Source organism: Canis lupus, chromosome 15, assembly GCF_011100685.1.
Source record: "Canis lupus familiaris isolate Mischka breed German Shepherd chromosome 15, alternate assembly UU_Cfam_GSD_1.0, whole genome shotgun sequence".
Taxonomy (NCBI): domain Eukaryota; kingdom Metazoa; phylum Chordata; class Mammalia; order Carnivora; family Canidae; genus Canis; species Canis lupus.
The window spans coordinates 35,525,825-35,547,792 of record NC_049236.1 but is presented as its reverse complement, the minus strand read 5'-3'; the positions used below and the strand labels follow the sequence as shown (position 1 = coordinate 35,547,792).

The 21,968-nt window shown below is 40.6% G+C and overlaps 1 protein-coding gene and 1 non-coding gene across 5 annotated transcripts in view; one reads left to right on the top strand and one right to left on the bottom strand.

Annotated features, from left to right (window-relative positions):
- Window positions 1–14,846, top strand: part of LOC102151430 (uncharacterized protein C3orf20 homolog) — a 98,062-nt gene extending 83,216 nt beyond the window's left edge. For all 4 annotated transcript variants that reach the window (XM_038558688.1, XM_038558685.1, XM_038558686.1 and 1 more), the window contains 2 exons: window positions 8,418–8,573; window positions 14,713–14,846. In XM_038558688.1, coding sequence (XP_038414616.1) covers window positions 8,418–8,485 — 68 coding nt within the window. In that variant the 3' untranslated portion in view covers window positions 8,486–8,573; window positions 14,713–14,846. The remainder of the gene's footprint in view (window positions 1–8,417; window positions 8,574–14,712) is intronic.
- Window positions 14,847–17,925: 3,079 nt separating this feature from the next.
- MIR331 (microRNA mir-331) lies at window positions 17,926–18,015 on the bottom strand. Its single transcript, NR_049484.1, has one exon. It is a non-coding gene; the product is annotated as a microRNA mir-331 (primary transcript).
- Window positions 18,016–21,968: the final 3,953 nt, after the last annotated feature.

Below are 21,968 nucleotides of genomic sequence, written 5' to 3'. Positions count from 1 at the left end.
AAAAAGAATAATGTGTGCCACGTTGTAATACGTGGTATACGGTCTGCGCTGTGTGATGATTCTGATACAAGCTGTGACTTGGATAAACCCTGAAGACATGACGCTAAGTGAAATAAGTGGGACACAAAAGGACAGATATTTGACGAGGTACCTAGAATAGCCAAATACATAGAGACAGAAAGAAGAACCGTGGTTTCCTGGGGCTTGGCAGACAGGAGAAAGGGGATTTATTGCTTACTGGGTACAGAGTTTGTTCAGGATGATGGAAGGTTCTGGAGATGGCTGGTGGTGATGGCTGCACAACAATGTGAATGTCCTTAATGCCACTGAACTGTATGCTTAAAAACACCTAAAGTGGGATCCCTGGGTGGCTCTGTGGTTTAGCGCCTGCCTTCAGCCCAGGGTGTGATCCTGGAGACCTGAGATTGAGACCCACATCAGGCCTGCATGGAGCCTGCTTCTCTTACTGCCTGTGTCTCTGCCTCTCATTCTCTCTCTGTGTGTCTCTCCTGAATAAATAAATAAAATCTTTTTAAAAAACCCCAGCTAAAGCAATAAATTTTTTAAAGAATATTTTACCACAGTAAAGAGAAAAAAGGAGAGACAGTGTAGGAAAAGCAGCAAACCTTTGATTGTAGCTTTGGTCTGTCTCTGACTTGTTGGTAACCTCAGATAATTCACCTTTCTGGTCCTCAATTTCTTAATCTCTATATCGAGGCGGCACTGGATTGGATAATCTCCAGGTATCCTCCAAAATCTAACAGTCATCAGAAAACTGCGTATCTGAGGACAAAGCCCTACTGGCATTTCAGCTAGTGTCCCACCTGACACTTGAACTAACACTTGTAGAAAAGATACATTTCTTGGACAAGTGATAGAGAAAAATGACATTTTCTATGCTTTTCAGAAATAAATGTTAGAGTCGCCAGGTTTGTTAAAATACAAGCCTGTAGGAAGAAGTCCAGACAAAACGTCCAGGCGCTTTTGGACTTAGAGAGAGAGAATTCAGACACCAATTAGAGCCTAGAGAAGCTCCAGAGTAAAGTCGGTGAAGCCAATTATCACAAGTTCAGTGGGTAAAAAATCAATCTCTTATACAAATATAGTTTATCACTTTAAGTACAACAAATACCATTTTAACTATCACAGTTTCCTATTACAAATGTTAATGATTCCAAGCATGCAAGTCCAAGTCCACCGGCCTTGAAACCACTACCATGAATCTATGTCCCCAGAAAGCTCTTTGCCCTTCTGAGTGAACAGCCTGAGAAACCCCACTATAGAATACGAATAAACCTGATGGTAGCTCATCTGTATATATTCATAATCTTTTTTCTTCCTTTTTTTTTAATTTATTTTTTATTGGTGTTCAATTTACTAACATACAGAATAACCCCCAGTGCCCGTCACCCATTCACTCCCACCCCCCGCCCTCCTCCCCTTCTACCACCCCTAGTTGGTTTCCCAGAGTTAGCAGTCTTTACGTTCTGTCTCCCTTTCGGATATTTCCCACACATTTCTTCTCCCTTCCCTTATATTCCCTTTCACTATTATTTATATTCCCCAAATGAATGAGAACATATAATGTTTGTCCTTCTCCGACTGACTTACTTCACTCAGCATAATACCCTCCAGTTTTTCTTCCTTTTTTTTTTAAAGAGACCTCTTTAATTTTGTTCAAAGTAATTTCGTTCACATTCCGTATCACTAAGCAGCAGAATCTTCTTATGGTACAGCTCTTAGCATTCCAGAGATCTAATATTCCAAATAACAGATCATCTAGGCTTCTGACAGGAGGGCACTGCAGGCAAGAGCTGGAGATGATGTAATGGCCCTCTCCCTCCCCCGATCCCTCCTTGCCTTTCTGGTCCTTCCTCAGGCCTGGGCCCCCATAAGAGGCAACACTAACAAACTCCCAGTTATGCAATAAACACGTCAAGGGGATGAAAAGTACAGCACACAGGGCAGCCCGGGTGGCTCCGCGGTTTAGCGCTGCCTTCAGCCCAGGGCCTGATCCTGGAGACCCGGGGCCGAGTCCCACATCGGGCTCCCTGCATGGAGCCTGCTTCTCCCTCTGCCTGTGTCTCTGCCTCTCTCTCTCTCTCTGTCTCTCATGAATAAATAAATAAAATCTTAAAAAAAGAGAAAAGTACAGCACAGGGAATATTGTCGATCATACTGTGATAATATTGTATGGGGACTATATTCACCTTAGTGAGCATCGCATATGTACAGATGTGTTCAATCACTGCCGTACACCTAATATAACATTTTATGTCAACTCTACTTCAATAAGAGGAGAAAAAAGTGGCAGCAGTAGAGCACTCTAGGCAATGATTAGAATAAGTTGGGGCCAAACAGGCAGGGGGTTGTGATCTGTCAGGGATGAGGCTTTGATGGGGGACAGAGATGGGGATCACTTGAGGATCTGTGCCACCACCTGGTCAGAGTAACTAGGGTGCCTAATCTTTTTTGTTGTTGTTGTTGTTGTTAAAGATTTTATTTATTTATTAATGAGAGACACAGTGAGAGGCAGAGACATAGGCTGAGGGAGAAGTAGGCTCCCTGTAGGGAGCCCCATGCGGGACTGGATCCGGAATTCTGGGATCATGCCCTGAGCCAAAGGCAGATGCTCAACCACTGAGCCACCTGGGTGTCCCACTAGGGGGCCTAATCTTATTTCTCAAACCTAAGAGGTACTGGCTTGCCGAGGGTCTGTCCTGTCAAATACCCTGGTTTGTTATTGAACTGCTGGGCCTTGTTTCAATAATAATAGGTAGCCGTTGTTGAATCAGAGGGCATAGGATTTAGAATTTTGTCTCCTCACCAAAGAAACAGAATGGGGAAGGATGAACTGCAAATAGGAAAACCAGTTCCTTTGATCTGGATCATGAAGGAGTCAAGGTATTTCAGAGAGCATTTCTGGTTGAGGTCCCCTCTGGGAATGCTGGCATTTTTTAGTGTTCTCCTGTGAGTCCTCTCCAAACTCCCATACTCTTTTCCACAGACTCAGCAACTGTCTCTGTGTGCTAGTGACACACAAATCTCCAGCCTGGGTCCCAGCTACTCACCCGAGCCTTGGACCCATAGACCCATATGCCTCCTGGACTGCCCCACTTAGGGGTGTTTTAGGTAGCTCAGAGTCAACATGTCCAAGACAAAATCCATCTGGATCATAAAATGTATGGTGGAGAAGGCATGAGGATAGTTGCAAAAGATGAGACTAGACCAGATCACGCTAGGCCTTGTGAGTCATGAGGGGAAAGAGGAGATGTAGAGGAGGGGGAGAGAGAAAAAGAGGGAACGGAGGGGGTGAGGAAGGAAAAGTAGAGGAGAGACAGGATGAGGAGGGAGAAGAAGAGGAGGAGAGAGAGGTGGAGGGTGAGGATGGGGGAAAAAGAAGAGGCGGGGAAGGAGGAAGGGTACAGAAGGAGGAGAAACATGAACTTGATCGTAAGGAATGAGGAGCACTGAAGTATTATAAGTAGTGAGTGACATGAGTGTATATCCATGGTTTAGAAAGATCACTGTCAGTCTGATATATAATGATAATATATCAATACTGATATGATAATATCAATATGATAAGATAATGAATTGGAGGGAGACAAAACTGTGGGCAGGGAGAACTTTTAGGGAGCCTTTGGGGCAATCTGGGTGAGAGAGGAAGGAGGCAGGGGACCCAGAGCAGCGACTCTGCTTGGGCTGGAATGCTGGAGGGGGAATGGCATGCCTCAGAGGCCGGCAAGGTGATGCCAGTGATGTTGCCCATAATCCTAGGAAAACTCTAGGGAACAGAACCCGGGCTGCTTAGTCACCTGCCTTCTCTCCACCTAAAGAGTCTCATCTCACACGAAACCTCCTTCGTTCCTTCTTGGCACAAAATACTGAGTGCCTACTATGTGTCCAACACTATATAGTAAGCGAGGAAAAAGAGTGATAGCAAGACAGAGGGACAGCAGCGAAGGATGGCCCCCCTCATGCTGCTTAAAAGATTCTGGGTTTTATTTTTATTTTTATTTTTTTAAAGATTTTATTTATTTATTCATAGAGACACACACACACAGAGACAGAGGCAGAGACACAGGCAGAGGGAAAAGCAGGCTCCATGCAGGGAGCCCGATGCGGGACTCAATCCCAGGTCTCCAGGATCACGCCTCCGGCTGCAGGCGGCGCCAAACCGCTGGGCCACTGGGGCTGCCCTGAGTTTTGTTTTAATTAGGGAGCCTGTTTCCTATGAATTCACTCATTCATTTGTTCCTTCCCATCCTTTCCTCTTTCTTCCCTCCCTTCTCTACTCCCCAGGCCGCCCCCCGCAACAAATCATTAGAGTTCAAAATTGATTTTAAACCCTCATAGGAAAAAAAAAATTATAAACCCTCATAGGATCTAAAAGGATCCCAGTGGGTCCCTACATATGGCAAGAGTATTTTTGTTGAGATGTATTTGTATTTGATGAAGTCCTGATTAAGTGTTTGAAAAGACCTCTTGGATAAACCATGACAACATGCTAAATGAAAGAAGCCAGACAGGAGCGGCCACATATTGCATGTTTTGTGTATATGAAATGTCCAGAACAGCCAGATCCTGGAGACAGAAACTAGATTAGCAATTTCCAGAGATAGATGGAAAGGAAATGAGGGGTGACTCCCTGTTGGTGTGGGCTTCCGTTTAGGGGAATGAGAATGTTCTGGAATTAGATAGTGGTAAGGGTTGTACAACCTTGTAAATATACTAAAAACCATTGAATTGTACATTTAAAATGGAGACATAATGTTCATACAGTTTTTTTAAAAGGACCTCTTCCCCTTGCCACCCTAAAAAAAATACCAAGAAAGAAAGAATGTAGTAAGAGGTCAAGGTTACCGGTCATAAAAATTGTTTTTGCTGTAGAAGCTGTGAATTGGGTTTCATATAGATCTATCCTAAGAACACAAACTAGAAAACTATTGGGTTCAGCCAATAGTTCCTACATTGATTATTCTGTATCAAATTTCAAAGGCTTCCTTTCCTTCTGAATTTCTAAATGTACCTTCTCTTCTTTTTTTTTATTTAAGATTTTATTTATTTATTCATGAGAGGCACAGAGAGAGAGGCAGAGACATAGGGAGAGAGAGAAGAAGGCTCCCAGTGGGGAGCCCAATGTGGGACTTAATCCCAGGACCCCGAGATCACACCCTGGGCCAAAGGCAGACACTCAACCACTGAGTCACCCAGGCATCCCTCTAAATGTACCTTCTAATCATAAATACAGTGAATAACAAAAGGTAGTGACAGTGAAAGAGATTTATGTTTTTCTAGTTTTATCCTTCGCTCTATTTTATGGTCATGAAGACATATATTTTGTTTCTTAATCAATTAAGGATCTTTGGTCACAAGCAGCAGACACCCATTCTGACTAATATAAGGGGGCAGGGGAGTGGTTTTGGAAGGATTTAGGGTAAGCCACAGAATCAAAGACAGACTCTATTAGCTCCTTTGTAGGGCAGCCCGGGTGGCTCAGTGGTTTAGCGCCGCCTTCCGCCCAGGGCCTGATCCTGGAGACCCGGGATCGAATCCCACGTCGGGCTCCCTGCATGGAGCCTGCTTCACCCTCTGCCTGTGTCTCTGCCTCTCTTTCTCTCTCTGTGCCTCTCATTAACAAGTAAATAAAATCTTAAAAAAAGAATTTATTAGTTCCTTTGTAAGACCACAGCTGGTGGCCTTATGAAGCAGGGCAGCCGGGGTCACACGCACCACCACCGGATGGCACCAGCTCTTAGTGGGGTCCCTCTCAGCCTGCCTTGCACCTGCAGTCCATGAGAGATAAAGTCTGATTGGCCTAACTTCAATCACTTGTCCAACCACATGCAAAATACACCCAGAGATCACATGGGTAGCCATGAGTTGCAGTTTTCAAAAAGTCTTTGTATGTTCATGTCCAGATTCTAGTGGGTAATATGAACAGAGAAGCAGAGCTGTTGGGAGTTGAATGACCTTGAAAATTTGCTTCCTCTGTATGGTGCTTCTAGTTGGGAAAGCTGTGTAACCTTCCGTCAGGGCTCTTCTTGGGTAAAATATTGAGAATGAAATTGCTCTTTATGCTTCCAAGTAAATTACACGGTCACTGCATTTCCCTGCCCAGTTAATATAGAGACTGGCAAGGAGAATTGAGGAACTGAAGCTTCACACAGGGAGAAGTGTACAAACAGCTCAGTCTTAACACCTGACCCAGGAGGAGCCATGAAAGATGGGCCACGGAGACATAACTACTTACAGCCATTTTTATAGGCTCCTATTTCTCCTCTAAGGAAAAAAAAAATACTGTGTAAAGTTTAAGAAAAGAATTAACCTGACAAAAACCAACTAATGAGGCAATTGGAAAGAACTGAAAATTTCATTCTGTTTTCTTTCCAAGTCTAGCACCTCCTTCATTAAGACATGGCTTTGAAACCTTTAAAGTTAACTTCAAGTATGTGAAAACTAAGAAAAATCTATAGAAACAGTTGGTTTAAGCATGTCTGGTTTGACTCTGAGGACTTAGAATGTAGGCTCTTCTGGCTAGGAGGCTAATCCTATAAGGCTGCATGCACAGGGTGCCTCACTGGCTCGGCTGGTGGAATGGGCAACTTTTTTTTAAAGATTTACTTATTTATTTGAAAGAGAAAGAGAGAGTGGTGGGGAGGGGCAGAGGGAGAGGAGAGTCTTAAGCATGGAGCTCAATGTGGAGCTTGATCTCATGACCCTGAAGTCATGATCCTGAGATCACGAACTGAGTTGAAACCAAGAGTTAGACCCTTAAGTGTACCACCCAAGTGCCCCTGGAGTGGGCAACTCCTGATCTTGGGATTGTGATTTCGAGCCCCATGTTGGGGGTAGAGTTTAGTTTAAAAAAAAAGTTGTGGGGATCCCTGGGTGGCTCAGCGGTTTAGTGCCTGCCTTGGGCCCCAGGGCATGATCCTGGAGTCCCCGGGTAGAGTCCCACGTTGGGCTCCCTGCATGGAGCCTGCTTCTCTCTCTGCCTCTCTCTGTGTGTCTCTCATGAATAAATAAATAAAATGAGACAGAGCAGTGATCAAAATTTTGATGAAGTGAGAACATAAGCTTTGGGATCAGAAACCTAAGTTCGAATCCTAGGTCTATGCCTTATTTTTGTGACTTACCTCAGTTTCCTCATCCACAAACTGGGGAGAAAAATCACCTACAGCTACTGTTGGGATGTTGTGAGGGTGGGATGAGTTAGCATATCAACAGGGCCTGGATTTAATGGCTAGATTTAAGTAAAATGCAATCTTTACCTGTTGCTCACAGGGTTGATGTGAGACTAATTGTCCAAATGAGAAATGATATGTTCAAATAAGAATGTATGTTGTTGTTGTTTTTTTTTTAAGATTTTTAATTTATTTATTTATGAGAGACACACACACACACACACACAGAGAGAGAGAGAGAGAGAGAGAGAGAGAGAGAGAGAGGTAGAGACACAGGCAGAGGCCGAAGGCAGGCACTTAACTGGTGAGCCACCCAGGCATCCCAGAATGTATGTTTAAATTAGAAAAGTATTTAAAGACTATTGCTAAACCAAAAAATATGAAGTTCTTATTTTGAGGAGAGGGAGTTACACTCAAACATGGGTATGGAGCTGACATTTAAGCTTTTGATTAGTGATGGTGGTGTGTGTGTGTAGACGTAAAGGGTTTAACGGATGCCTTAGCTATGTTGAGCCCCTACTCTATTTTTTTAAATTTTTATTTATTTATGATAGTCACAGAGAGAGAGAGGGGTGGGGCAGAGACATAGGCAGAGGGAGAAGCAGGCTCCATGCACCGGGAGCCTGACGTGGGATTCGATCCCGGGTCTCCAGGATCACGCACGCCCTGGGCCAAAGGCAGGCGCTAAACCACTGCGCCACCCAGGGATCTCTCTATTTTTTTTTTTTTTTTTTAAGATTTATCTATTAGAGAGAGAGAGAGAACACATGAGCAGCATGTGGGGAGGGGTAGAAGGAGAAACTTTAGCAGACTGTGCTGAGCACAGAGCCTGCTGGGGGCTCCATCCCAGGACCCTGAGATCATGACCTGAGCTGAAACCAAGAGTTGGCCTCTTCACCGACTGAGCCACCCAGGCGCTTCTCCTTCTCTATTTTTTTAGTACTGCCTGAACCACAGCCTTTCCTTCCCTCGTTACCTTACTTTTTACTAGGGCAGTAGTCCCCAAACCTGACCGTCCAGCTGTGGAGCTCTTTCAGAAATACCGACCTTGTGCCGCCGAGAGCCTCATTCAGTAGGTCTAGGGGGAGCCTGAGTATTTTTCAATAGACCCTAGAGTGATTTTTATATGCGACCAGGGTGACGAGCAGGCATTTCTCTTGGCCTCTAGGAAGAGATGAGGGTAGCTCATCTCACATCTGCTTTCTTTTCCATTTGCACCTGCTCTAGAACCTCCCACCCAGTCCTACCATCCAGTGGCTTTAGAAACCTTCCATCTGCTAGTGACCCCGACGTGAGCATCCCCACGGACAGGGTCTCCCCTGAACTCCGCGTGCCTTCCCGGTCCGATGCGCTACTTCACTCTCTCACCGGAGCACTTCACAGGTACTGTGATTTGATTTAACTTTCCCCAACAGAACTCTTCATTTTTTTCTCCAAAACCTGTCCCTCCCCATTTCTTCATTTCAGGAAATGACCCTTGCTCACTGTACTGAGACCAAAAATGCTGAAATAAATCTGGACTTCTCTTTTTGCATACCCTCCTGGAAATCCTCCTGCCGATCCTGAAGCCTCTACCTTCCTAACACGCCCGCCGTTCAACCCACCCCACCGCACCAGGCAGCACCCTCTTTCACGAGGGCTCCTGATTGTGTCTGCGTCTGCCCTTGCACCTCTACTGTCTGTCCTCCATAGCGACTAGAGTCATCTTTATAAAACCTATGTCAGATTACAGCACTTGTCTGCTGAGAACCCTCTCCTGGGCACTCATCACCCTTGAGGTAAAATCCCGGATCTTTTCTGTGGGCCACACACTTCATGTCATCTGGCCCTGCCTCTTTCCACCTCCCACCTGCTCAGCCACCCTGGTCTCCTTGCTACCCCTTGAGCCTTTACACGTGATGCTCTCTTCTCTGGTTGTTCTCCAGAGAGTTGCACAGTTTATTCTCTCACATAATCAGATCATAGGCAAAGGCTACACCCTCTGTGGCCTGCCCTTTCCACTGTGTCTAAAAGAGCCCCTTTCACTCTCCATCCCTTACTTCTTTATTTGGCACTTATCACTTACGTGGCATCTCATCCATCTACTGGTTTATTATCTGATCCCCCCTGCCCCCCCAGTGAGGGCAGAGACTTTGTCTTGTTCATTCCTGTATCCCAGTGCCTAGAAAAATACTTCATTTTTTTAAGGTTCTATTTTATTTATTTACTTTAAAGATTTTATCTATTTATTTGAGAGAGCATGTGTGCAAGCAGATTGCGGTGGGGAGCAGCAGAGGGAGAAGGACAAGCAGACTCCGTGCTGAGCACAGAGCTGGCTGCAGGGCTCGATCCCACGACCCTGAGAGCATGACCTGAGCTGAAACTGAGTCGGATGCTCAACCTACTGAGCTGGCCAAGGGCTCCAAGGTTTAATTTTTAAGGAAGCTCTACAACCAACATGGGGTTCAAACTTACAACCCTGAGATCAAAGTCACATGTTCTATCAACAAGCCAGCCAGGAGCCCCAAGTAGATTTTCAGTAAATACTGGGATGCCTGGGTGGCTCAGCGGTTGAGTGTCTGCCTTCCCCTCGGGTTGTGATCCCAGTCCCTGGATCTTAAAAAAAAAAAAAAAAAAGATTTATTTATTTATTCATGAGAGACAGAGAGAGAGGGGGGCAGAGACACAGGCAGAGGGAGAAGCAGGCTCCATGCAGGGACCCCGATGCGGGACTCGATCCTGGGACTCCAGGATCACGCCCTGGGCCAAAGGCAGGCGCTTAACCACTGAGCCACCCAGGCATCCCTAAATAAACCTAAAGGAAAAAAAGGATTTTCAATAAATACTATTTGACTGAGTGAATGAACACTCACCATTCCTCCCATCAGAAATGCCAAACCCATTTTTACTTTGCTTTGCCCCTTTCATTTATCAGTCAAGTCTTGCCCCAGCTTTTGGCAAGACCCAGGCATTTCTATAAGGTAGGAATTTCCCAGGAAAGAGAAAGAGAAAGAAAGAGAAAGAAAAAGAGAAAGAGAAAGAGAAAGAGAAAGAGAGAGAGAGAGAGAGAGAGAGAGATGGAGAGAGAGAGATATAGATAGATACTGGAGACCCAAGGGAAAAGAATACCAGCTGTGAATCGTAACCTTTTCACATAACTAATTCCCTGAATCCTGGTAACAATCCCATGAGGTGATGATGCTCTGTTAAATGTTTCCATTTGGGGTGCCTGGGTGGCTCAGTTGGTTAAGCATCTGCCTTCAGCTGAGGTCATGATCCTGGGATCCTGGGATGGAGCCTTACGTTGAGCTCCCTGCTCAGGGGGGAGTCTGCTTCTCCCTCTCCCTTGGCCCCTCCCCTCGCTCGTGCTCTCTCTCTCTCGAATACATAAATACAATCTTTAAGAAAAAAAATAGATGTTTCCATTGAACAGATAAGGAAACTGAGACCTCAAGTTGTTTACACAGCTAAGAGGTGGAGCTGAGATTTGAACCCAGGTATCCCGACTCAGAGTCCAAAATGGGAAAAACGCAGAGTCTGTTAGCAGCATTAGGATGTAATACAGGAGCCGGGGCAAGTAGAACAGGAAATGGCCTCCTCTTTGTTTTTTCAAATGAGACTTTTTTTGGATTCTTGGGAGAGAGTGTTTTGGAGGTTTCCTTATTCCACTAACACGTATCCCTCATCTGGTCTCTACTTAAATGAAAGAGTTGCCATCTGGAGGCATCTTGGGCAGGTTCATTAAGTGGTGACTGCGTTAGAGGGTAGTTAGAATCTCTGCTTTCTTTTAGTCATTAGGTCAATATTTGGTTACCCCAAGGCTAGTATATTTAGTTTGAGACAACAAATCACGGACTGTTTGCTTGATTTGAGTTGTTTGGACAAGTCTTTCCATTCTGTTCCATTCAATTGCTGGAGCGATAGTATAATCAGTGTGGTTTAAACACTTAAGTTCGGGACCTCTGGATGGCTCAGTGGTTGAACGTCTGCCTTCGGCTCAGGGTGTGATCCTGAGGTCCTGGGATTGAGTCCCACATCAGGCTTCCTGTGAGGAGCCTCCTTCTCCCTCTGTCTATGTCTCTGCCTCTCTCTCTGTGTCTTTCATGAATATACAATCTTTTAAAAAAAAAAAAAAAGCACTTAAGCTGTCACCACAACCAGGTTAAGTGGGACAGCCTGGATCCCACTAGATAATAATATCTTCTTAGTTTATAAAGGGCTTTTGCAAAAAGAGTCTCACACCAATCTTCTGATGAGTAATAAGGAACCTAAACATTGAGGACAGTGGCCTCTGGGGGAAATGACTGCCCTGTACAAAGAAGTACTTGGCATCCTCTATATCCCTCTTCCTTGGCTTTGTTTTCTGTATAGTATTTAACACCCCCCAACTCCTGATACATCGTCTGGCTCTCCCCTATAGGATTCACTGAGGGCAGAAACCTTGTCCACTGCTCTCTCCTTAGCACTGAGAACAGTGCCTGGCATGTGGCACACACTCAAACTGAATGGCCATTATAGCCTTGGTGAGTTAAAATACAAGACAGAGGGTACATCTTATAGTGTTTTAGTTAATATAGACTATGTGATAGATTAAAAAATTCTTCAAAATGTGGTACCCATGGGAAAAGTACCAGGAGTCCTTATTTGATAAAATGCTCGGCACCTCTGGATTAGATTATTCCAGGTTTTGAGTTTCAACTGCACTTTGACTCAATACAATTTCAGTAAGAAAAATTTAAAAAACAAAAAAGAAAAGAAAAAAAATTTCAATTTTGGTACCAGGTCTGATCCTACCCTGGCCTCTGTACATAAAAATATAATGTTTTTGTTTTTTCCAATCCAACATTCTTCTGTATTCTCATTATTTTTGCAAGAACTGAACACTGCAGCCTTGTCTCCTTTTCTCTAGGCCCCAGGGTTAGCCTAAGAGGAGATGGCTTGGATACACACAGAATGATAAACTTTCTTCTTATATATGAATAGAAGTCCAAACTAACTGCGAAATCCTACACACCTTCAACTTACCAATTTCTTAAATTATACTCTTTTCCCCTATTATACAAGTATTTCCTATTATACAAGTATTTTAGGTGAAAAAAACCTGAGTCACCCTACGTCCCAGTTAAAGGGATTATCACTGTTAATTCTTCAGATCTCAGTATACCATGTATTTTGTATAGTAATTATGTCATTAGCTCTCATGACCAATGTGTCATAGCTTCACCTTCTAAGTTTAGGCAAGATAAGTAAGTGGCATCATGGCTAATAGCCAGCATGTACTAAAGAATAAAGAGTTTCAGATCAAGGAACAAGATATGAAACAAGACATAGATTCTTCTGTTGCTGAGGGGTGCCTGGGCAGCTCAGTTGGTTAAGCTCACTTAGCATAATGCCCTCTAGGTCCATCTAGGGTCCTCTCAGATGACACATTCTTATCCCTTCTTATGGCTGTGTGATACTCCGTTGTTACACAAAACTAGAGAATAATACTAAAATTTTGCATGGAACCACAGAAGGCCCCAAATAGCCAAAGCAATCCTGAAAAGGAAAAACAAAGTTGAAGATATCACGAGTCACAGATTTCAAGATATTCTACAAAGCTGTAGTGACCAAAACAGTATGGCACTGGCACAAAAATAGACACATAGATCAATAGGACAGCATAGAGAGCCTGGAAGTAAACCGACATTTATGTGGTCAATTAATCTAAGACCTAGAAGACAAGAATATACAATGAGGACTGTTAAGTAGGCATAATCTGTTGTGACAACTCTGAATATCAGACTCTACTCTCCTCCCCGGACTTTGTTTTTGTTGCTATTTGTTGTTATTGCTGTTTGTTTGTTTGTGTTTAGTGACATCCCTTGACTAAGTCTTCAAAGTCTCTATTCCCTGTATAGTTCCATCACTGAAGTCTGCTCAGTTAGCGTGGTGGTGTGTCTCTGCCTCTCTACTGAGAGGTCATCTACTAAGTTCACAAAGCCCCTGTTCTTACTGAGGTTCAACAGTTGTTTTTTATTTTAATAAGTGATCTTCAAATCATTGTGAGCCTTTTGCTAATGTCTAGAGTTCTGAAAAAGTTGATTTTGATGATTCTTGCCATCATTTTGTTTCTTTTATGGAGGAGCAGATTTACATTAGTCCTCATGCTGCCATTCCGGAAATCCTACCTCTTCACAAAAATCTTTACTCATATTTGCGTCTCATCACTGATTAGAAATGATGAAGCAAAGTCTGCTTCGGCTCGGGTCATGATCCCAGACTTCTGGGATGGAGCCCTAAATGCGGCTCCCTGCTCTGCGGGGAGCCTGCTTCTCCCTCTCCCTGCCGCTACCCCTGCTTGTGCTTTTGTCTTTCCAACAAATAAATAAAAATCTTTTTTAAAAAAGATGTAAAAAAATACTTAATTCTTAGCTGGAACCAGCTATACTTAACTACCATCTTCCACCCCTACCACCTTTTTTTTTTTTCCCTTAAGATTTTATTTATTTGAGAGGCACATGCAGGAGTGGGCTGGGGGCGGGCAGAGGGAGAGGGAGAAGCAAGCTCCGTGTTGCGCAGGGAGCCTGATGAGGCTTTCGATCCCAGAACCCTAAAATCATGTCCTGAGCTGAAGGCAGCTGCTTAACCAACTGAACCACGAGGTGCACCCCCCACCCCCCCGCCTTTTCATCCTCTTAATCTTATTTCTTAGGCTGCTCACCTGTGCCATAAACATAGTCCCTTTCATCCTGGAGTAGAATGACAAACTTGGCTTTACATAGAGTTGTAACTTTTTTTTTTTTTTTTTTTAAGATTTTATTTATTCATGAGAGACACAGAGAGAGGCAGAGACACAGGCAGAGGGAGAAGCAGGCTCCATGCAGGGAGCCTGACGTGGGACTCGATCCCAGGACCCCTGGATCAGGCCCTGGGCTGAAGGTGGAGCTAAACCGCTGAGCCACCCGGAGTTGTAACTCTTCATTAAAAAATAGAGAATCTGAGAATTATAGCCCCAGAAGAGAATTTTAGAGGTCGAGTCCAATTCATAATTTGTTTTTAAACAGAGGAAACTGTACCTTGATGTGGTTAAATGATTTGCCTGAGTTTTATAGTAGTTTTGTCCGTAATCCAAGTCTGCTCAAGCGCTCTGTACTGTCCTAGTTTGGCTGTAAAATGAAATGAATCTGCCGGCAGCTGATGTGAAAGCTTTCACAGCTGGGGAGGATACTGGCCCTGACACTCCAGGTGTCCAGCTTGGAGTGAAAAAACTGAGCCTGTTTCCTACCTTCAAACAATATAATCAAGTTCTAGGAACATGTTTGATGCCCAATATTATTTTGTATATAAATGTAAACATTTTCTCATAGGGACACATTTAACCTCTTTCTTCAAAGAAGTGCCTGTTTGTAGAGCATGATTCTTGATCTGGGGTCATGAGCTCAAGCCCCATGTGGGACATAAAGCTTACTTAAAATTAAAAACAAAACAAGCTGAGAAAAAAGAAGTAGGACTGATTTTCATATGAATAGATTCTGAAAATGTTCTATATTAATTTTTACAGATGTACATTCGGGGAAAATTAGTATTTGCCAACTTTATTTTCAATGGTTATAGCACATCGGCTAAAGACCTTCAAAAGCAAATTGTGAAGACAAGGAGTGATTATTACACAGGACATTTCCTACCCAAGGACTTCAGGATCCAGTAGAGTAACTATACATACTCAACTTTCTCACACTTTCAATTAGTAAATCCCAGGCAAGGGCCACATTTCAAGAATTGCCTTTATGAATGCTTGTGTCTTGCTTCAAATCTTCTCTGGAAAGAGGTAGCTAACCTATTTAAAATTTCAGACCCCATCCATCTGAGGCATCTTTGAGCTTGCTGACAGGACACCATGAGCTAAGCTTACCCTCAAGGGTTGAGAAAATTTACAAACAATAAATTATCACTAAAATTAAATGGTAGTGGACGGGCCCAATATTGTGTGTGTGGGGGGGTGGGGATTCAATCCCTTTATGAATCTTGTGGTAGATGAATGTATGGAGGTGGCAGGTAGTGGGCAACAAACGTTACTGGAATGGTGGAATATGAAGAAAATAAATGGGGGTGTTCAACTGGAAGAAATGAATTGCTTCCACATGTCCCCTGTCCGTACTGCCTTGCTTTTCCACAATATAAAAATCAGGTCGTGTGCATTTTCATATAGAACATTTTTGTTACGTATTTTTTGTAATAGTAAAACAAACAAGTAAATAAAAGTTCAGTTCAAGGAAGGCCACTTTCTTTTTAACTAGCACTCAGTCTGCAGTGCCATTCTGGAGTTACCATGAATGTTCCCGACTAGCCAAGCTTAGAATGACTCAAACTAGTAATTCATTCAATTACATAGGACAAAATATGGTCCATTGGACATTAATGGTCTTCTGGATTCAGTATGCTTTTTCTGTCAGGGAGGTCATATAAGTCAACAAATATGACCTGATTAGAATGTATACAATTGCTGACAGTCACTGAGAAGGGTGAAAATGGAGCTTTTAAAATTCATCTGCTGTTTTCACTCTGATAAATTATCATGTGAGGCACTTTTATGACCAAACAAACTTAGACTAATGAATCACAGCTTTGCTAAAAACACTGCTGTCTTTTGTCAGTATGTTAACAGATTCTGGAAAATACTGTAATAGAAGAAAAAATGGAGACAAAAGGAAAAGGAATTTTTACCTTTTGGTTAATTCATGTTGCAAACACCAGAGTAAAAAAAGCATACACACGGAAGACACTAAGCAGTACAAATTTTATTAGAGACTTGTTAAGCTTAGGAGGAACAATAATACAGACATATACAAACCTGTTTGTTCTTGTAAAAATCCTTTAGAAATTTGATATGAAAAATACATCAAGTGATCAAAGAAAGTACTGACGGGAAAGGTTATAACCTCAACTCTTCAGGTGGGTAGGAAATGTACAGTTCTACATAAAATATAAGTAGTCAAAGGTAAAAATTAAAATATCTCTGGGAGAACAGGCTAACACCCCAGTTTTAAATTAAGAAATGAATTAATTAATTAATGAATTAAATGAAGACTGACTTTAGAAACTTACTATGTAAACAAGCCTGAACTTTGTAAGACAGTTCATACCTTCCTGTGTTCAGTATTACACAATGTTGAGAGAATGTAGATGCTCTCCAAATACCGAGAACACTTACTGTACATAAACATATATGGATTCATACATTTCAGGCTATGTCAAGAAATAGTTACCTATGCTCACAGATTACTGCACAGATACAAGACTGCTGATGTCAGAACATTTTCATGCTTGAGTGAATGCAAAATGTCATAAGTTTTGGAAGATATTGATAGAAGGCTCATCTATTTAATTCCAATATAGTTCATTAGAAAAAAAATGAATCTGACAAATTGAGGCATAAATTGAGTGAATTTACAAGACAGTAAATGCATTTAAATCATTTGACATTAAAAGGAATCAAAATCCAAAGATCTCTCGATCCAGTCTATTGTTATATCCACAAAATACACATATACTAACATGTATAGTGTTTGATTTATGCAAACAGGAAAATATTGAGAAGGGTAAACACAGTATGATTTAAAAGGCAAAAATAATAGAATCGATGGGATGAATCATCTATGTGATGAATGTAGAACAGTATTAATCCCAGAGTTGAATTCTTCAGAATGGGCCTCAACCTCACAGTCCTATTTTAAAGGGTAACTCATTGATGCAATTTTTCTGGTGACAAGGCCTGAAGGAATAGCACAGTTTGGGGCTCTTTTCACAGGTGGGAGTGAAATTGTCTGATTGTCTGTAATTATTTCAAACATAGTCTAAATCCAATTAAATGTCAGTATTACCAAAGTATACATTTCCATTGTCTAGCATAACCTGTGGATTTGGGGTCTTTTCATGCCTCTTCAGAAAGCCTGTCCTCAAATTAAATAAATTAGCAATGTCATAGTTATGATGTGAGACGGTATGATGAATCAAGTAGGTCAGAATCTTTTAAAACGCCAGAGCAGCAGGGTACAAAAATAAATTTACTAAAAGCCTTATTCTGCAAAATACTTTAGCAATCTGTGAAGTATTGATCCATTTCCACTCTACCACTCTAGCTTGTTTCCATCAACCAGAGCAGATTCTGAAATGTAGCTTACAATGAATCTGACAAAGGACTGTCTACAAATGATGCTAAGGTTCTTCCCAGACCTGAACCTAAAAAGCAAGCTCGAAGTGATATAGTGGATTCAAGAAGATTAAAAGAAAAAGGCATTGGTCTCCAGAAACAAACGTTTAAAATTATTTAGCATTGGAGTTACAGGGCAAAGACCAAATGCCTTTCAGAAACTATGCACAATTCAATGAGACTGTTATATTGTTGAGTAGAAAGTGAGAAAAACAGAACCAGGGATTTGGGGGAGAAATTTTTTTCATGGCTAAATTGTCTAATCATAAAATAGAGACAAAGATCTGGTAAGTTACAATAACAATTCTCCTACCAGCAATTAATAACCATATTACATACCATATTTCTACTGTGATAAATTTTACTATAATATCAAAGTCTGGTAGACTTTATCTTGCTATCCACTGTTATTCCTCTAATTTTAGAAGGATTAATCAACCAATTTTTGCTAACTGTTGGCACACATACAAAGAAAAGTGAGTTTTGGTGAACGCAGGATGTTTAGTCAGCCTCAGGTTCTCTTCAGTCTTCACACTCTTGATGTTCCAGGAATGATGCGCGAGTTTAGGTTGGTTCTAGGATAGGCCCAGGGGCCTGGTTTGATCTGGGATCCCTGGGACCATACCTAGAACAAACCCAAACAAAACCAAACTCCTTGGGAGTGCTTTCAGCTCAGGTGACTTCTGGGCTTTTCACCCATATGGACCTCCAGGGCTGTATCAGGACCATACAGCAATCTTTAAGGAAAGGGAATGATATTTCTGGAGTTTTCTGTACATTGCCAAGTGCTAGTACTGTGCAGAAAATAAGCTTGACTTAAAAATGGAATTAATTTTTAAATTTACTTGGGAGGGAGAAAAAAAGATACTGCATTTCTTAGTATATCCTAAAAAATAAACTTGCATGCTTCAGTTTTAGAAAAGATGTTCAAAGATGAAATAAACTCATTTGTAGACAGCCAACCTTTACGAAATGCTGTAAAAGTGAAAAGTATAAAGTTCAAAACAGTAGAATTATCCCTTATCTTGAGAAATTCTTAAGATACAGATAGGGAAATATATATTTCTACAACAATGACTCATAGAATATACTCACTTTGAAAAACAGTGTGTCAGAAGCATACACAACTTAAATATTGTCCTATTTTAAGAACTGCCATGTGATGAATGAATTTCAGTAAATAGGGATGAAAGAAATTAACTTAATTGCTGAGGTTAAAATGTACAGCATTTAAAAAATACCATATGCATTTTAATTTATCACACATTTTAGGATTTCCATAAAATCAACTCCTCCTTCATGTTATGCTTTTGTATATGTATATGTGAATCCTGGAATCAATTAATCCTTTTTTTTATTTATAGAAATTACACTGAGTAGAATCACTTTCCTCTCGTGACTATACTCAAGTCGTAGCACTAACCAAGGTTTGGCATCATGACTGTCCTGTAATGGCAGTCTCAACTCAAGAAATGAGTTTGGATCATCTATTTTTAAATGAATATTATATCATAAGTCCCTTCCAGTAGCAAATGAATAACATTAGGTGATGACTCATGGCCACAGACTGATTTTCCAATTACCCTGCATATGATGGGTGGATGAATCAACATATGGACTAAAACATAATCAGCCTTTGGACTTAAGTTATTCAAAGCCAGGATATCCCTTTCTAGACAGATTTGAATTTTACCTGCAAACATTATAACATGCAAATTTCATGTTTATTTTTCATTCAAGAGAGAAAAATCATCACGCTTATTTAACATATTAAATGATAATTTAAACACACAAAAAAGAATGACACTGGGAATTTAGTCATTCAAATACCTGTCAATATCACTAGATGTAACACTGATAACTTTTGAAAACTTTTAAGATACATTTCATTGAAAGAAAATAAAGATACCATCTTAGAAATTCTCCACAAAGAATAATTTACTTGGGGTGAAACTGCCTAGACCCTAAAAACCTTATTACTTCTCATCTCTCTGGGATATCAATGATGAAAGTTTTCTTATTTCCCAGGACTCAACCTACTTTGTGTTTCAGAAATGAAGATGCATCTCTCTAAAAACAAAACCAAAATGACAACAAAACCAAACTAGGCAAATAAATTCTTAGCAGCATTGTGACATCCAATTCATTTAGAGAGTACTATAGAAAATGCTCATTTGAGTGGACTGGTTTTAATCAGAGCCAAAAAATTAAATGATAGAATATAAAGAAGGTAAAGTATGGAAATGAAATGGTTCCCCTTGTACAAAAACAGCTCTTCTATTTTGAGAGCCGGTATCAAATTTAGTAACTTTACTTATTTTAAAGATAGCAATGAAATAGGTAGTGAGGAACAGATATCCACAGAATCCATATGTTTAGGTACAATTCAGTTTTTTAGGTCTTCACTGAGTCAATGTACTCCTCCTTTATACATTACTCTAGCTATCTTAGTTACCTGGTTTCCAAAACCAAAGCAGACTTGAAGGAGCATTACGAAGGTAGAGAAAGGCCATTGCTACAGGCACACTTAAGCAAGCAGAAATTGCAGGAACTGGAGGAATCAGAACTAACAGAAAACAAAGACAAGATGAAAAAAGCACAGCAGAATGGAGCCATTTAGTAAAAAGGCATATAGCTCTCAGGGCCTAGTTAGACTATTACAGTATAATAACTGTTGTTAATAATGATCATTCTGACATCAAAAAAGATTAAAATGATTTTCATATATTGTTTAATAAGACAGCAATGCATACTGGTTTAAAAGGATTACCTTCAGAAATTATTCCAAAAATTTTTAATGCTTAAAGGGGTTAGGGTCTATAGAAAACTGGGATATCTAGAATACATCATTCTCCAAATACTCAGCCAGTTCTTACTAAATTAGCCATGCATGTTTAGTCTCAAGCCTATAGTTCTAGAATATAAATCTTGGTAAAACAGAGTTAGAGTCACATTTATAATGTTCTAAGTTTTCAGTCTGTGTCCTATACTAGGAACAATCAACAAGAACAAAACATTTAACATTTTCCTAAAATATACACAATGATTTGTACAAAGATAATAGTCGAATTTTCTTTTATAGCTGAATTCATTAATGGCGAGTCCTAGAAACATCAACATATAAAAACTGAATTAATACTTTAAATATATGGCAATCATATATTCAACCAACTATTTTTAGCAAGTTCTTAGTAAGTAATGAAGAGGCAAACAAAAGTATGCTAAGCAGCCAAACAGGTACCACAAAGTCCATGCACTTAACTGACAGAAAAGCCCCTTAGCCTTCTCTCAGTCTACTTACTCTTACTTTACAATTCTAGCAAGGTTGACAACCTGGCTTCTCAGATCATGGCAGATTAGAAGCAGCAAATTAGGGGCTTAGTGCAAGAGGCAGGCACCCAAGACAGCAGCAAAACAAAAAGTGAAAACTGATTTTGAGGGAAGATAGAGAAGCTGTGAAAACTAGACATAGCTCTAAAGCACAGCATTGCAGGACCTTGGAGAAAAAGGACCTATAACCTCATCTATTGCAGGAGCCCCTGTGGGTGCATTTCTACTTATCACCTCGTGATAGGAACTGATATTCTTAAACATGACAAAGTTAAATTAAGATCCTGAATATTCCAGAAAAAAAAATATGGTACATTCTAGAAATTTTCCTATTCACTATTAAATAAAAATGTTATGATTAAATGATTTGCCTCAGTTACATGAAAAATAAACTCATGCAAAGCTAGTTACCTGTCAGTGGTCACAGGTAAATTGTTACCATACTTAGGGTATATTTTCCATTTTTTCTCTGCCAGTAGATTTGCAGCTTTCTTTTCTAATATAAGTGTGAATTACACAGACATGTTCTTATCCATAGAAGTGGAAGAATAAGTCAATCTTTGCTTTGTCTGGTTTTCATTCATGGCATGCTGTCTACTTTAGTTCAAATAATGAGTCAGCTGAGCTACAGCACAGTCTTAGGCATTTAGTTCTTGTTTCCTCTGGATATGGAAACAATGTATTATGATTAAACTAAATCAGTTGAACTCTTTCTACATGATTTCTAATTTATTAAAATATTTTTGCATTTTATATTACTTATAGTATATAAATAAAAGTCAGAGTTAAATGATCCCTTCCGATTAAGACTCCACTGACTTAAAATTTTGGAATTGTTTCAGAACTTTAATTCTTTCTATGCTTTAACATCAAAAGCTTCTCCACCTTTATTATGTGAATTCGAATATTACTATTTATTTTTTTAAAGTGAGTTTTGAATTTTTTGAATTATATTACTAATATAACCAGATCTTGTTTTTTCAGCCTCAAAAGTTTCACTTCTCTTTTAACTACTTTTGAGAAGTCAGAATTTACCAACATCACTTAGCAAACCAGAGAATTTGGTTTGGGTTGGAAAAACTCCCCAAGACATGATAAGGACAGCTGTATGCATAGCTTTTAAATGATGGATCTGAGATTTAAACTCAAGTACATCCTTTTGTATTACAGTCTTAAACCCATATTCTTAAATTTCCTTAGTAATTTGCCTTAAATGTGTTTCTCCTGATTTGTGTCTAATAACTTGAGAAATCAAACCTGAGTCAATACATCAGTTC